Consider the following 15,838-nt stretch of genomic DNA (forward strand, 5'->3'; position numbering starts at 1 on the left):
TTCAGGTTAAGGCCACAACGGATGTTGGCAAATACTTGGGGATAGAGTTAGGTATATTGAACAAGAATGGTAAGTTCTTTAAACCTATCATAGATAGAATTAAATCCAAACTCTCTTTGTGGAAGGCTAAGTTACTTGGACAAGGTGGAAAACTTACCTTGATTAAGAATTAAATCCAAACTCTCTTTGTGGAAGGCTAAGTTACTTGGACAAGGTGGAAAACTTACCTTGATTAAAGCAGTATTGTCAAACTTGCCAATTTACCAATTATTGTGTTTCCAAGCGTCGAAGAACATTTATAACCAGATGGATCAACTCATGAGCAAATTTTGCTGGGACGAGGAATAATGGTTAAGGAAAATACACTACATAAATTGGGACCAACTTTGTTCTAGCAAATCTATTGGAGTTATGGGCATAAGGAAAATGCACATCATGAATAATCTCTTTTGGAATAAGCGTGGAGAACTATTGATAATTAGGGTTGGATACTTAGAGAAAATTTGGTTAAAAAAATACTACACTAAAGGGAATTTTCTCCAAAGCCAAGCAAAATTATGAGATTCGTAGGTGTGGAAAAGCATCTTGAGCTAGAAGGATGTAATCAAACATAATATCACTTGGCAAAGTGACAACAGATGGAAGTTGTCTAGCTCAGGAGTGGAAGAAAATTTAGAACTAGTTCACTGTAAATTGTCCAATTTGGAGACATAAAGATGGTGAGAAACAAAGTTGTTCTTTGAAATGCCACTAAGCTGAAATGGAAGTAACTTTTGAAAATAAATTTTCTTTGAAATCAACATACTTCCAAAAATCGAATAATAAAATGTATAGGAATACTAGTGCACCTAACTTGAGTACCCCAAAGAAAATATGGAGGTTGCCATGGGCTACTAAACTATCTAACAAAATTGCCATATTTCCATGGAAAATCTTGAATAATGCATTACTTGCAAAGCTGAAGTTCAAAAGAGTATTAGTTCTATGGATTCAAGATACATTTTTTTTTGTCTCAATACAGAAGAAATTGTGAGCCATCTTTTATAGGAATGTAACTTTGCTAAGGTAGTATGGTTCGGTTCATCCCTTGGAATTTGGACTAGTGATCACAACATAAATTCAATCAGAGAGTGGTAAATACAAATTATGTTGCAGGTATAGAAGGAAAAGACTTTACAACTGATATTTTTATTACCTGTGCACCCATCATGTGGAATATTTGGGTTCACAAGAACAAAGTCTTATTTGAGGGAGTCAACCCGAATCTAAGTAGTTGTGATTAAGGAAATAATAAAGCTCACAAATTAGACTAAGAAAAATCACATATATTGGGCAACTCTAGAGACATGCAAAATAGCTCCAAGTTAAGTTAGAGTTGTAATCAATAATCCTCACAACATCTTGATTGGATGGAGTAAAAGGTCTTCGACTATATCGTGGGTTATACTCATTTAGAGACCATATTTAAGATCATGGACTACTCTTAATGGAAGTTTCCAATATGAGGATGGAGTTGCACGTAAATTGTTGATATTGTGCTTTACCTTAGACAAAGGCCTTTCAATTGGGAATTACCTCATGTGTCATCAAATCCAGGGACAAGCTCATTTGAAAAATCATTGAAAACAAGCAATTTATAGTCATTTGGAGAATTAAACCAAATTTTGAGGACATTCACATGTTAAATGCCCTCATGTTAGGGATGAAGAGGCATTAGATTGGGTGGTTAGAAAAGCAAAAATAACATCAACAGAAGTTTAAGGACCAAATAATGATAAATATAAAGACTAATTTAAGATTATTGTAGTTACTTATCAAATTTTCTTTATCACACCATTTGACTAATGTAACAAAAAAAAAATCCAAATTGTTGGGGTAGCGAACAAGTTCACTACATAAGCTGCATTATATACACTTACAACTTTATAATCATAATCTCAAATATATGACTCGATAATTTTTTAATCCATAGAACAATTGGTGGTGACAACTAAACTTGAAGTTGGTGTGTAAATTGCATTATCTTGACTGCTCACCAATCTTTATGCTCATCCCGACAAACCCAAAACCAACTTGCTTAGTGACATTCCTTTATTTAACCATTACCTAAATCTAAAATCTAAAATCTATATTAACATTACTAGATAAGATTATACAAAGCAACATGGAAGCTTGTAAAATTCTCCGCCACAACATAAGCCCAATCAACATTTCTTCTAATGGAATCGATTGGATAACTTAATATTTCAATTGTTGGCAAGTAACAAACACTACAAGAATTTAAACTTTTTATTGCATTTTTTTATGACTGTATTCAAAAACTTTAGGGCATGTACAATTTTTTGTGACCTTTTTAATAAACGTCACGATAATTTATATTTTTCACAAAAAAATAGAGTAAAAATGTCATGGAAAAGTAAAATTTTAGTAATGGCCAGTGACATTTTAAAAGGTTAAAACATGTGAACTTTTTCATGATGCTTTTTAAGATCTTTTGCGACGTATTTGAGTGATGGTTAAGGGATGAAAGAGAAAGAGAATTGTAAATATACTATTAAATAATAATTTAATTTAACTTTTCATTATAGTAAATTTTAAAAAAATATACTTAATTAAGAATGCTAGAGAAATTTTCTTAATAAAATTAAGAATTAGACCAAAAAGTATAACAAAATAATCATTTGCTACTTTGACAAACAACAAACTATATTAATATTTTGATATTTAGAATTTTATAAACTTATAATTAGACGCAACTAAAATACCCAATGATTTTTAGATCTATGATATCTAAATTTGCATATGGACAGGTGAAGCACTGCTCTTGAATAGTTGACTGATATTTTCCTATAAATTTATTTTTAAAAAATTAAAAATAATAAGATAATAAAACGAACACAGGTACATAGGTATAGGAACACAGAAATGATTCAAAATTGTTTATAACATTGGGCCACGTTTGCACGGGTCATAGGTTGGGCAAGATAAGGTTAGTATCTGAGCTCAGCTATTCCAGATATCAGCTGCCACCACATCCATATCATATCATATCCAATACCATTTGAGATATATGTGATAGTCAAGGAATGGACATGCAGATTGCAGAATTTCCTTCTCAAAAATGGCAGCCAAATTGGCACTCTCTTCTTCTCTTACCACTCAGATTCCTCTCTTACCCAACTCTTCATCCTCTGTATCGGCTTTCCCTTGTGCCCTCACTTCCTGTAACACAAGGCCCCATAAATTCAGAATTCATGCAAACTTAGGTAATTTTCATTTTCATTTTCATTTTCATTTTCATTTTCATTTTGATTGGATGTCTTGTATATTCTGAAATTTTTACCTTATAATGATTGGTGAGAAACTGGTTTTGATTTGTTAGGGGAAGGAGAAGGAGAGCTCAAGCCTAAAGGAAAGAAGAAATTTATAACTAGAGAAGAAGAACCGGAGCAGTGAGCTTTTTTCAGCCACATGATTTGGCTTCTCAATTATTTTTCTTGAGATATACAAAGCAATTCATGTTCCAGTTGATTGAATCTTAAAAACTGACTGCAGGTATTGGCAAACTGCAGGAGAAAGGGAAGGAGAGAATCCCATGAAGACCCCTCTCCCTTACATTATAATATTTGGAATGTCAACACCCTTTGTAATCTTAGCCATTGCTTTTGCTAATGGCTGGATTAAGGTTCCTGTTCGATGAGTTTTGAGAATTGAGAGACTGGGTTTTTCAATGTTGGTTTACTCCAAATGCACCTTTAATTCAGCCTTCTCGGCTTTCTACTGTAAGCATATATTGTTAACACACCCTTGTTTTGAGTATTTATGTTGTGAATTTCTCAAGCAAAACCAGACCATTTCTGAGTACCGGTTCTTTTATATCAGTTAAAAGAGACATGGCTGTTGTTCAGTCCAAAACTTCTTAGGTAATAAATTTTGGCTCATTTATTCATTTGTGCATGTCATGCTTGCACAGGGTCATGCTAATCTTCTATATGTATCGTTCCAATTATAATATGTCCTCCAAAGTGACCTGAAAGAGCATATTCGTATGGAAAATAACCTTTCCACCTTTTCCTTTTCATTATGCCAACAATATCACACAGTAACAAGCAGCATTGAGAACATTAAGTTATAAAAGTTTTGATTTACCTATGCACGGATTTGTACAGTACTACAGTCACATATTTTTGAAGAAATCTATGTGTGGAGCAAAGCGCCACAGACTGACCATCACTGCCATCTTTCTTGTAAAGATGGTTCAGCAGCGTATGAGAAGGCTTTCGCAAGGACCGGGGATTCCTAACAAAAAGTGATTGCTCATCTAATATCTTTGTCCGAAGCTGTGGAGGCAGTTCAGGAGGAGGCTTGCTGAAATCACCATCATTTAGTGGTTGACTGTCATAGCTTGATATCGGAGAAGGTGGAGATTCGAACTCTGAAAGGCTTTCAGGAGCTTCTGGAACAAACTCCTGTTACAACACACCAAGAGAGTCTCATTTTTAATGTTGGTATTCAAGCAACAAATTAAGTAAAATGCATCAAAGAATCATTACACCATAGCTACTTAAATATATGAAGAATACTCTCAACTTCCTAGTCTTGAAAGCTGAGAAGATAGCAATAGAGATGCCATGAACACTTCCAAATCATAATTATGCGTTATAAAGTCTTAGCAACTAGCATGCATCATATACAGGCTGATGTCATTGATATGTAAGTAGCAGATTTATATCAAACCATTGAAAACACAAGCATGATAGCAGATATGGAGTCCTTGCTGAAAGCAACTGCCAGACTACAGATACAACTGCAATTTCCCTTCCTTTATACCGATTTATCAGAAACCAGGGATCATTAATTTATCTTGTTGGATCATTTAAGCTCTTCAGCTACTGATACAGCATAAGAGGAAGTCCAGCAGCTGGAGCTGCTACAAATAGATTCACATACTAATAATATGTATATATCTATCCTTCTTGTTATATAACAACTAACAGGCTCCCAATTCAGGGATAGCCTATCTCTGCTTGCATGAATCTGCAATCCAAATGAAAAACGAAGTTTGAAAATACCTGCAAATCCAAAATGTTATAAGCATTCCCAGACTCATCAAATTCGCACGGTAAGTTTGGAGCATATCTCCTCAGCTCATCAACAATGAATTGGTAGTGGTAAACACCAAATGGGAGCATCTTCATGATAATGAAATCTTTACCCAAAGAGTGCAAGGGTTCTCTGAAAGGAGAAGAAATAAAAGTTACTGCAACTTAGACTGTGAAAAGAAAACTGCTCAAGCTAAAGAATGGAACTTCAAACATAGACACCATAATAGAGATTCCAGTACATGGTCTTCCAATTGTCCCATGATCCAGTAATAGCTACTCGCTTGCCACCAAAACACCATGTTATCATCACTGCTCTCTTCTGCTCTTGGTGGAAACCCTTGTAGCGCGTAGACTTTTGTACCAGTGGATCATTTCGGATTTGCATCATTTGACCAGGTCTGAGCAAGGGAGCCTCAGAGATCTGGAGAAAGAAATGCAACTCGATTGGATTTTCCATTACATGTATCTCTGTCAACGTGTGTCCTTAGATATGCCAAATCATGTGGTAGATAATAGAAAGCCTTCATAAACAAGCTTTTCTTTTCTTTTCTTTTTTACGAATGTTGTACAAAATTTCAAGCTATTTCATTTCCTTTTAGCATAATATGTAGTCCTTCAAGTTTACAGCATAACCAGGGACATTAAGAGGAGAATGACACCATGTCAATGGTTTTTAAGGCCAAAACTATTAGTTTTGCAACAATGAATATTGCTATAAAGTTTAACCCCTTCTAACATGAAAGCATGTAACAAGAAGTCAACAAGCATCATTGTATCACCTTAAAGATTCAAATGGAAAGATATCGTACATACAGTGAAATAAAATATTCCATTTACGCAAAACAACAACTATTATGATAAAGAAACAAAGAATTTCAAGCCTATTCCTTCGAAGCAAATGAGAATACAGAAATGCAGACCATAAAATAGGCTGTAAATTTGAGACCCTACAAACATAGCAGGGTAGGAGTAACTAGTAAGAGCCAAGGTTTCTAGCTCAGGGCACCCAATCCCTGCCTTCAATACACCCAGTGTTCCATGAGTTATGCAGAAAGTAAAAGGTTTATCTTTCTTACTATCTCAGCAACCATAGATGATATAAAATTATCTTTTTTGGTAATGATTAAAGAGGCAAGCAGCCAAATTTAAGGCGGGGGGGGGGGGGGGAAGAAAAACAGGACAAAAGGTACAAGAATACATGATCTAACTGTTTTTGCACGTAAGAAGCAACATTAAATTTGCATGGCAAGGTCCAGTCTATGTGCAGCAGTAGAATATAGTATAGTGGAAGCACAATGAAAAGGGAAGTATAAACTGAAATGGTTCTTTAGAGAGCTAGTAATGCATCATACTGAATTAAACAATTTCGAACATTCTGGCCATCATACTGAAGAAGTCTCATATTAGCATGTGTGAATTATCTAATTCAAGATAGCACTGCATTTTCATACACTTTGGTGACAGTTCAAAGATAAATGTTCTGTCTCCATTCAAAATAGGCCAAAGATTCCACCTATGTACCATTTGGTTCTTTGAAATGATTTAAATCTTGAAACATGTGGAGATCCTTTTCATGCACTGATCTTAACTGTAAATCTAATGCTTTAATCTATCTCAAATATGATTTGAATAAAATTTAAATTTATTTATTTATATTTTTTAAAATCATATCTAAAATAAACATGGTAACTGTTTATGATACTTGTTAACAAAAACATCACTTAAAATTAAGAAATTATAGCGTTTTTCAAAAACAATTTTCAATTGCAACAATGATACTAACCATTAATGAAGCAATTTAATTCCAACCATTAAAAAGTGAACAGATAATTAGTGAGGAAGTTAATCATCTCCTATAGTTTTACTTGACCTATCTAACTCTAAAAGAGAAAGACATGATGAAAAAAGATTGAACTTTCTTTGTTATATTAGTCCAAGTTATTTTGTAAAAATGAAAAAAGAAAAACTAATGAATTTGTAAACCTCCAAGGCATTTAATATATATGACAATTAGTTTAGTACTGTTACTGAGGTTAAATTTTTTATTTTTAATTTCAAGTGTCTTAAAAATTAAAATATTCATTTTAAATTGGAAACTAAAATAAATTCACATAATATTCAAATTATTATATATGAAATATAAATTGTAAATATTAATTTGAATATGCAATCATATTTTAAATATTAAAATCATAGAAAATAATAGAAAATGAGAATGAACCTTTGAATTACAAGTTTAATAATTTGTCTTAAACGTTGATTATACCAATCAGCTCAGTCAGACATAACGATTTAATGATGACTAGGTAAGAAAGTAGTGCTAATTAAAAATTAATGATATTAATAATAGTCTAAATATAATACTTAATTTAATTACGTACTGAATATGGAAATATTTTAAGGAATTACACTTCAGTGCAACTAAATCATATATTTTGGTTAAGGGTTGAATTATAAATAAAGATATTTTCATAATTTTAATTCAAACCCAGTTTTTTTTTTTTTTTTAAAAAAAAATCAAATCACCTACTATGGAGATTTTTACTTTGGTTCCAAAAACTAATTTGATAACTTTGATTTAAACAGCCAAAACCAAGATTAAACAGGCCTAAAGTTGAATACTAATTCAAAACATCAATATTTATTTGCGTATGATTTCAACTCTAAGTTAGGTCAAAATAGAATCAAGAAACTTATTATGGTTCCAAAATTCTATGTCCTGAGACCACTTGCTTTGTAGGAAAAGTTAAAGATTCTGTCCAAGTAAGCAATGGAAAAGGCAAAAATAGAATGAGATGAAATGGTGGCTAACACAATTACCCACTTATTACCAACATGGCAAAGATTTAGAAAAGAAGCTTCAGAATACCTGTAAATCCGGAGCTCTGCCTGAATCGTTGTATTCCCATGGCAAGTTATTCTCACTACGGATATCTTCGTACCGCGTAGTGTTTTGCATTAACATATCATTTTGAGTTTGAGTTTGGATCATTTCAGCAGATCTTAGCCAGGGAAACATAGGGATCTAAACATACAAATTCAATACAGATGTTAGTGGTCTTTCTTTCAGTTAATATATATTGCATTTATATATTCCATATCATGAACAAGCACTTCAGATGTCAATTTCTGGGCATAGCAATGTAGTGGCACTAAATCTCTATAGAGGGTTTCTTTTCCCTTTGCTTTAGAGATAAGTCTAATCCAGTATCAAATTTAGATCTAATATCAATCTTTTTCATTAACAAAAAATCTAGTATTTTCCAAGGTAAGCATTTCATTCTAATAATTAAATCCAAATACAAATTCTCATATTCATGTTCCCAAACTTAAACTATATATATATATATATACATGCTTCACTGAATCAAGTCTGTCCTCATGTTATTCCACCCTTCAATTCAACCCTACCAAACAAGGAAGAGAAAAGAAGAATAAAGAACTAACCTGTGGAGGGAAAAGGAAAGGAGGCTGATAAGACTCATTAGGACTATGTGGAGGGGAGTGAAGCATTGGGTCTGAATTAAATTGCTCATTATCCACTTCATTTCCATTCTTCTTTGCTCCTGAACCTCCTTCACCATCATCTCTACCACTAACATTTCCCATTACTTTAAAAACAAGTAAGAAACACCTCAAATTAGTTAAATAGTCTCAACAATTTCTATTAAACCACAAAAACCCATCACTCCCCATGGAACCAAAAAAAACCCAGAAAAACCAAAAAAGCAGAACTGATCAAATATACTCGATGCTTTAGAAGGGGAGGGGGGTACTTTACTCACCCATGAGTGTAACTGGACTGCACAATCACAAGAAAGCAAGCAAAGGAACAAGTCAAGGGAAAGCACCATAATTTCTGCAACTTTACATTAATGTAATTTTCTTTATTAATTATTTATATGAGCATTTGATTGATTGATGGAGGTCTTAATGGGAAAGTGCTACTTGTCTACTCCATTTCTCTCACTCACTTCTGGATGAGTTGAAAAAAAAAAGAAAAAGCGGAAACAAGTGAATAATGAAAAGTGAAATTATTTATAATATTCTCCAATGAGTTTGGAAGAAAGATCCTTATAGTATAAATGGAGAAGTCATGGACCAACCAAGTCATGATGGTTGGCTCAAAAGAATGTTGTTTCTGCCTTTTGTCCACAATAACCCAACTGTTCCCCTATACACGTTGTGCCCTTCTTTACGGTTGATGCCTTGCGGGAATCATCTCCTGCCACGTCTCCTACATTCCCATTTCATATTTTATCTTTGTTTTTAATTACTCAACAATGCCTTCCTGTACACCTGTTCATAATTTGATTCTGGTCACGCCCCTCTAAACTTTTAATATCCTGCCACATCAATTTAATTTTTAAAAATTCATCAAATCATTTAATTAAATAAATTATTAAAAATTTATAAATATTAAAATACGATTCAATCAATTCATTTTGTAAGTCAACTGATCTAATTTCTTATTCCAAATTGATACCTTAATTAATTTTTAATTTAATCAATTCATTTGATTCTAAAATAATGATGTTTTCTTGTCAACTAATTATTAATGTAATAATAAATGGCTTCCATTGTTTAAATTTTTATTGGTATTAGTTCTTAATTTAATTCTAGACAATCCCTTCTTTTTATTTCAGATAAAAAAATATATATGGCATGTAAAAAAAATTAAAATTTTAAAATTTAAAGAAATATAAAAATTAAAAAATATAAAAAGTTATAATATTATAAAAATTATTTAAAAATTATAAATTTAAATGTTGTCCAAAGAAATACTACTCATTTATTAGCAAAGAAGCTCAACTCTCTTAAACGAGCATATACATCATTAAACAATACATTTTCTTCTTTCTCCTTTAAAGCACTACTCATTACCACTAGCACATTTGCTACATGGCGGGTGAATTGAGTTTAAATCACATATTGTACTAGTAATTCATATTGGAATACTCGTTGGGCAATGCCCCCACTAACATAGGAAAGGGTTTCGAACTATATAAACAATTCTTGTATTCTTTGTTCTTATTTTTTAGTTCTAGTTGTATCTTTAGTTGCAACTCCCAATACAATACTCAACACTATGAATTGTTATCAAAACTAGACACCTCACATGTCATGTAAGGATGTTACTTTTAAAATGCTCAAAAATGGAAGGTAGCTCAATTCCCAGATCCCCTATGTTAGATGACTTCAACTATGCCTACTGAAAAGAATGAATAAGAGTGTTTATTAAGTCTCTAGATGAGAAGGCATGGAAAGCTTATGGAGATGTTCTAGGTTGCTTTAATACTTAAGGTTGAGATGACATCATTTCTGACTTCTTTGATGCCTGTGAAGTATAAGGGTAAAGGTTGCTTTAATACTTAAGGTTGCTTCAATACTTAAGGCACTTAAGATCAAGCTTTCTGAAGAATTGCTTGTTTTTATGATTTTGGTATCGCTTCCTAGACTGTAACACTCGAACCCAGTCTAGGAATTTAGATTGGATCTCGGACGATACATTGATCACTGAAGAGATCTACGTAAAATTTTAGTTATCTAGTTAGAAAACACCCAGTTTATTTAAGTTATGTAAAACTTTTTAGTTATCAAATCCCATTATTCAACGCAAGGTATTTTAATTCAACCAATTTAATTCAAAACATTTCATACCATAGTGTTTAAAACAGAAATTACAATCTACAACCGTTTACATAAAACTCAGATTAAAAGAATTGATTATTAACCAGTTAAAGAAAAACGCGATGATTCTGAGACCTCCGACTTACTGAGTCCAACTGTAGAAAACGAAAGTGTACATAAAAGGGAAACACTAAGAGAGGATGAGCTACTTAAGCTCAGTGTGAGTCTGAAATAGAACTAAAAACAGGAATTTATAACGCAATCCAATAGAACAACAGATTTTTAGTTACTCTTAGTGTCAGGAAGCACACTTGGAACTAACGTTCCAACAGAACTTAACAAACATAGTATATCAAGTTCACTCAAATATTCAGCACAAATGATGTTCAGACAACAGAATATAATCAACATATCTTACAGTCAGAACTCATAGACAGATGCAAATAAAATGCAGTCAAATAAAAAAACAACCCATCCAGCCAACACACCTCTCCATCCCCCGATCACACCCCAAAAGAACTGTTAAAGCTCATCCAACCAAACACACCAATTAGGACCTCGAAAGGCCCATCCAAACCTACACACCAACATATGTGGATTAAGCCACTCAGATAATAATACGTAGTAGGGCTAGCGTATGCGGTAAATTGCTATACAGGCAAGTGGCAGTTAAATTGCCAGATCAGATAATAGTGCGCAGCAAAGCTAACGCATGTGCGATACAGTACGATAAATTGTTGTACATATAAATCACAGTAGAACTGTCAGATCAGATCAGAATCAGTCTCCCTTCTCTTCACAACCAAACCCAAAACAGTTTATACAAATGCATGTATGCATTCAATCTCACAAAACAGTGATACAATATCAGACATTCAGACAGAACAGATATGCACACCCAATACCCTAGTTAATCGAGTTCAAAGTCAGACATTACACACATCAATCACAAATAACACTTAAGCCGTAGCTTGAAACGGAGTCTTAACCACTCTTGTTTAAACTTAACCAGGGGTTAAAGCACCCAAACACATTTTCAGGTTGCTTCAATACTTAAGGTTGAGATGACATCATTTCTGACTTCTTTGATGTCTGTGAAGTATAAGGGTTAAGGAAATGTGAGAGAGTACATCATAGATATGTTCTATGTTGCTTCAATACTTAAGGCACTTAAGATCAAGCTTTTGAGGAATTTCTTGTTTTTATGATTTTGGTATCGCTTCCTACACAGTTTAATCAGTTTAAAATTAGTTACAACTGTTAAAAGGAGAAATGGACTCTAAATGAGCTCATTTCTCATTATGTGAAAGAGGAAGAAAGGTTGAAGCATGATAAGTTTGGAAGTGCTCATTTGGCCAATGACTCTAAAAATAGCAGCTTACGTTTTGAATATAGTACTTACTAAAACAGCTACAAAAACACCTTAAGAGCTTTGGATAGTCAAAACTCTAGTCTAAATCACTTTTACAGTTGGGGATATCTAGCTGAAGCAAAGCCTTATAGGCCACATGAAAAGAAATTGGACTCCAAAATAGTAAGCAGCTACTTTATTGGTTATTCTAAGTGATCTAGGGGTTATAAGTTTTATGATCCTACGATTAGGAGTATTTTTGAGATAGGAACTACAACATTTTTTTTAGGATGTTGAGTTTGGAGGGTGAAATAAGGTCAGAGACGTTGCTTGTGAGGGGGAATTGGATTCTAACTCATTTTCTACTATCAGTTTTGACGATGTTCAAGTTCTCATACCTATCATTGATCAAGAAGTGAATCTAGAACCTCAACAAGACAATATTGAACAATTCCTTATTTAAGATGAGGTAATTGTTCCAAAAGAACAAACTCAACAACCTCAAGAACAAGTGTTATTAAGGAGGTCCATGAGAGAGATGAGAAATGTTATTTCAGATGATTATGTTGTATTTCTCCAAGAACATGAAGATGACAATGAAATGATGAAACATGATTTAATCAAATTTCATCACACCACGAAAAGTTCTAATTCTCAAAAGTGGATTGATGTCATGCAAGAAGAGTATAAGTCTATACAAGATAATAAAGTTTGGGAACTTGTCCCATTACTTGAAGATGAAAAATCTACTGGTTGTAAATGGATATTTAAAACTAAGAGGGGTGCAAATGGTAACGTGGAGAGGTGTAAGGCACATCTTCTAGCTAATGGACATACTTATAAAGAAGACATTGATTTTACAGAGACTTCCTCTCATGCTTCATCGAAAGACTCTTTCAGGACAATTATGATGCTAGTTACTCATCTTGATATTGGGTTACATTAGATGAATGTTAAGATTGTGCTTTTCAATGGTAACATTGAATAAACAATACAAATGGTACAACTAAAAAACTTTTAGTCAGAAAACCCAAAAAATATGGTTTACAAATTAACAAAATCCATCTATGGACTCAAACAAGCTTCCCGTAAATTGTACTATAAGTTTTATCAAGTAATTATCTTGTTCAATTTTGAGGTGAACATTGTTAGTGATTGTGTGTATCACAAATTTAGTGGGAGTATTCTTGGTTCTATGTGTCAATGTTTTTTTGCTTGTCACTAACGATATAGGTTTATTGCATGAAACCAATAGGTTTTTATCTAAGCATTTTGAGATGAAAAATCTTGGGGACACCTTTTTCCCCCCCTAAGAATTTAGATACATTGAGACCAGTCTTGGGTATTATTAGATTGTCACAAAACAGTTACATCAATAAAGTACTCAAAATGTTTAGCATGCAAGGTTGTAGACCAAGTGAAACCCCTATTGCTAAAGGAGACAAATTTAATCTTATTCAATACCCTAAAAGTAACCTTAAAATCCAAGAAATACAATAGATTCCCTATTAATCAGCTGTTGGGAGTTTAATGTATCCTTAAGTATGTACGTGTCTGAATATTACGTACATTGTTGGGATGTTAGGAAAACATTTAAGCAACCCTGGTATAAACCGTTGGATAGTAGCCAAGAGGATTATGAGATATCTTCAAAGAAAAAAAGATTACATGCTCACATATTAGAGGTTTGATAAGTTAGAGGTCATCAAGTATACAGTTGATACAAAATTTTGTCACTATGGTGCAAATTGTGACAATAATTGGTAGTCCTTTATTTCAATAACAACAAGAGTGCATCAAAGTCAAATCACATAGACTTGAAGTTCTTGGTTGTTAAAGTAAAGGTTTAGAGTGGTTAGGTACCTATAAAGCATATTGGGACAAACTCCATGATTGCGGACCCACTTACTAAGGGACTACATCCAAGGTTTTATAAGAGGACACTGCTCATATGGGTGTAATATCATTCCAAGATATTCAGTTTTAGTGAGAGTTTGTAATTTTAAATGTTTTTCTGTTATAGAGAAATTTTTAGTTATTTCAACTTAAGATTATTTTCTGCAGAAATAAAATTTATTTAGTTTTTTCAAACTCTGGTTTTGGTAAAGTTTGACCCTACTGAGGTTAAGGAAGACCAGTTGGAAATAGACATGTTTGGATCATATTGCATATAATTCTATGCTACATATCCATACTTGATCTATGTCATTTGGTTCTGTTAATATACGTGATTAGGGATAGATTTAGCTACGATATATGTAACGAAAGTCGCCTTGGTTCTATGTTAACATAATTAAAGGATGAGATTGTTCAGAATACATTTTGGATATAATAGTAAAGTTTTGAGCTCATAAGGTTATATAATGTCATGTAATTATAGAGTAATTAGTATATATATATGATCCAAGTGGGAGATTATTGGAAAATATGAACATCACATATATAATAAGAGTAATTACATATTATTTACTATCATAAAATATTAGCCCAAATTAAAAATGATCTAATTTGGTTAACATTTATTGGGCATTAGTTATTAAATAAAGTACGGGTCAAATATGTGTAGATATTCTAGTAACTAATTTCTAATTGATGATGGATTGATTACAAATTAAGGTTAATGTGCAAAAGTTATATATTAGGGTTATGATCTCCAAATTACACATACGTAATTTTTCTAATATGTCATCTTTAGAAAAGAGAGCCACCTTCTCTGAATTACTTGTGTACTAATTTGGAAGATCAAAACTATAAGATCTAAAGATTTCAAGAAATCAAATTGAATTCATGTATGCTTTCGCATCTAGTTTTGTTCTTAATTTATTCTTGATTATCTGATAAGATAGATCCTAGTTTTTTAAGTTTTATATTAGATCTTATTTTACGGTTCAAACACGAGAATGAAGAATTCTTAAACTTTTGTGACAATGGAAGGATCTAACATAAATTTTTTGCTCCAAAAAACTCCACAATAGAACAGGGTTGTTAGGAGAAGCAACAAAACCATTTAGGACATGGAAAGGGTTATGTTAAATGCAAAGGGTGTTTTACACAAGTTCTAGGCAAAAGTTGTTAATATAACTTGCTGTATAATCAACATTGTCTTGTTGTGGCATAAGATGAAGATGACACCTTATAAGATGTGGCATAATATAACTTTTAAGGTTTCAAAATCTAGATTCTGTTGTGAACGTCGTTAAAATTATTTTAAGATGTGGCATAAGATTTAAAACATTTTCATGATATAAATTTAAAATTTTAGTCTGCATATTATTATGATTGTTAGCTCTAAACCCATTAATATAAAATTCTATAATAAATTATGTGTATAATAATATGCAAAGTAAAATTTAAAATTTATTAATTTAGTAGTTTAAAAAAATCTGGTTTAAGGTTTTATTTAAAGATTTGATTTTTTAAACATAACCATAATATATTTTTTTTCTATGGGTAGGTTAAATGTTGGTTGATATACGGATATATACTGAACAAAAAAAATTAAATTTAGCCATTTATGTTGTTTTCTTTTTTTAAAATTTATTGATATAAGTTATTTTTGGAGAGAGAAAATAAAAATGCGTCCTGTAGGGTGGGTGCGTCTTCGCTGAAAACACATCCTATAGGGCGTGTTTTTAGCCATGTCAGTTGCAAACGCGTCCTATAGCTCCTTTAGTTAGATGATTAAATATTAATACTTTTGTCCTTTAGTCCTGGGTTCAATTCCTCTCTTTTATATTTTTATATTTTTATT

At 32.4% G+C, this 15,838-nt stretch overlaps 2 protein-coding genes and 1 non-coding gene across 3 annotated transcripts; 1 reads left to right on the top strand and 2 right to left on the bottom strand.

Annotated features, from left to right (window-relative positions):
• Positions 1-2,977: 2,977 nt before the first annotated feature.
• LOC107890454 (uncharacterized) lies at positions 2,978-3,949 on the top strand. The gene is made up of 3 exons (XM_016814872.2): positions 2,978-3,266; positions 3,383-3,452; positions 3,556-3,949. The coding sequence occupies exons 1-3, from the start codon at positions 3,122-3,124 to the stop codon at positions 3,698-3,700; spliced, it is 360 nt and encodes a 119-aa protein (XP_016670361.1). The 5' UTR covers positions 2,978-3,121; the 3' UTR covers positions 3,701-3,949.
• On the bottom strand, positions 3,928-4,030 carry LOC121204246 (U6 spliceosomal RNA). The gene has a single exon (XR_005899175.1). It is a non-coding gene; the product is annotated as a U6 spliceosomal RNA (small nuclear RNA).
• Positions 4,031-4,047: 17 nt separating this feature from the next.
• LOC107890445 (SNF1-related protein kinase regulatory subunit beta-2) lies at positions 4,048-9,226 on the bottom strand. Its single transcript, XM_016814862.2, has 6 exons — positions 8,891-9,226; positions 8,553-8,716; positions 7,975-8,130; positions 5,345-5,526; positions 5,073-5,235; positions 4,048-4,469 (listed from the first exon to the last, which is right to left on the bottom strand). Exons 1-6 carry the CDS (start codon positions 8,892-8,894, stop codon positions 4,146-4,148), a joined length of 993 nt encoding a protein of 330 aa, XP_016670351.1. The 5' UTR covers positions 8,895-9,226; the 3' UTR covers positions 4,048-4,145.
• Positions 9,227-15,838: the final 6,612 nt, after the last annotated feature.

The sequence above is a fragment of the Gossypium hirsutum genome, chromosome A07 (assembly GCF_007990345.1).
Source record: "Gossypium hirsutum isolate 1008001.06 chromosome A07, Gossypium_hirsutum_v2.1, whole genome shotgun sequence".
Classification (NCBI taxonomy): Eukaryota; Viridiplantae; Streptophyta; class Magnoliopsida; order Malvales; family Malvaceae; genus Gossypium; species Gossypium hirsutum.

What these genes read in the sequence shown, in the direction of transcription:
- LOC107890454 (XM_016814872.2), top strand. Translation starts at nt 3,122, where the DNA reads ATGGCAGCCAAATTGGCACTCTCTTCTTCTCTTACCACTCAGATTCCT. An exon ending in CAGAATTCATGCAAACTTAG is followed by an intron (nt 3,267 to 3,382) that starts GTAATTTTCATT and finishes TTGATTTGTTAG; the next exon opens with GGGAAGGAGAAGGAGAGCTC. An exon ending in AGAGAAGAAGAACCGGAGCA is followed by an intron (nt 3,453 to 3,555) that starts GTGAGCTTTTTT and finishes AACTGACTGCAG; the next exon opens with GTATTGGCAAACTGCAGGAG.
- LOC107890445 (XM_016814862.2), bottom strand. An exon ending in GCAGAGCTCCGGATTTACAG is followed by an intron (nt 5,527 to 7,974) that starts GTATTCTGAAGC and finishes TTCTTTCTCCAG; the next exon opens with ATCTCTGAGGCTCCCTTGCT. An exon ending in ATAACATTTTGGATTTGCAG is followed by an intron (nt 4,470 to 5,072) that starts GTATTTTCAAAC and finishes GTGTTGTAACAG; the next exon opens with GAGTTTGTTCCAGAAGCTCC.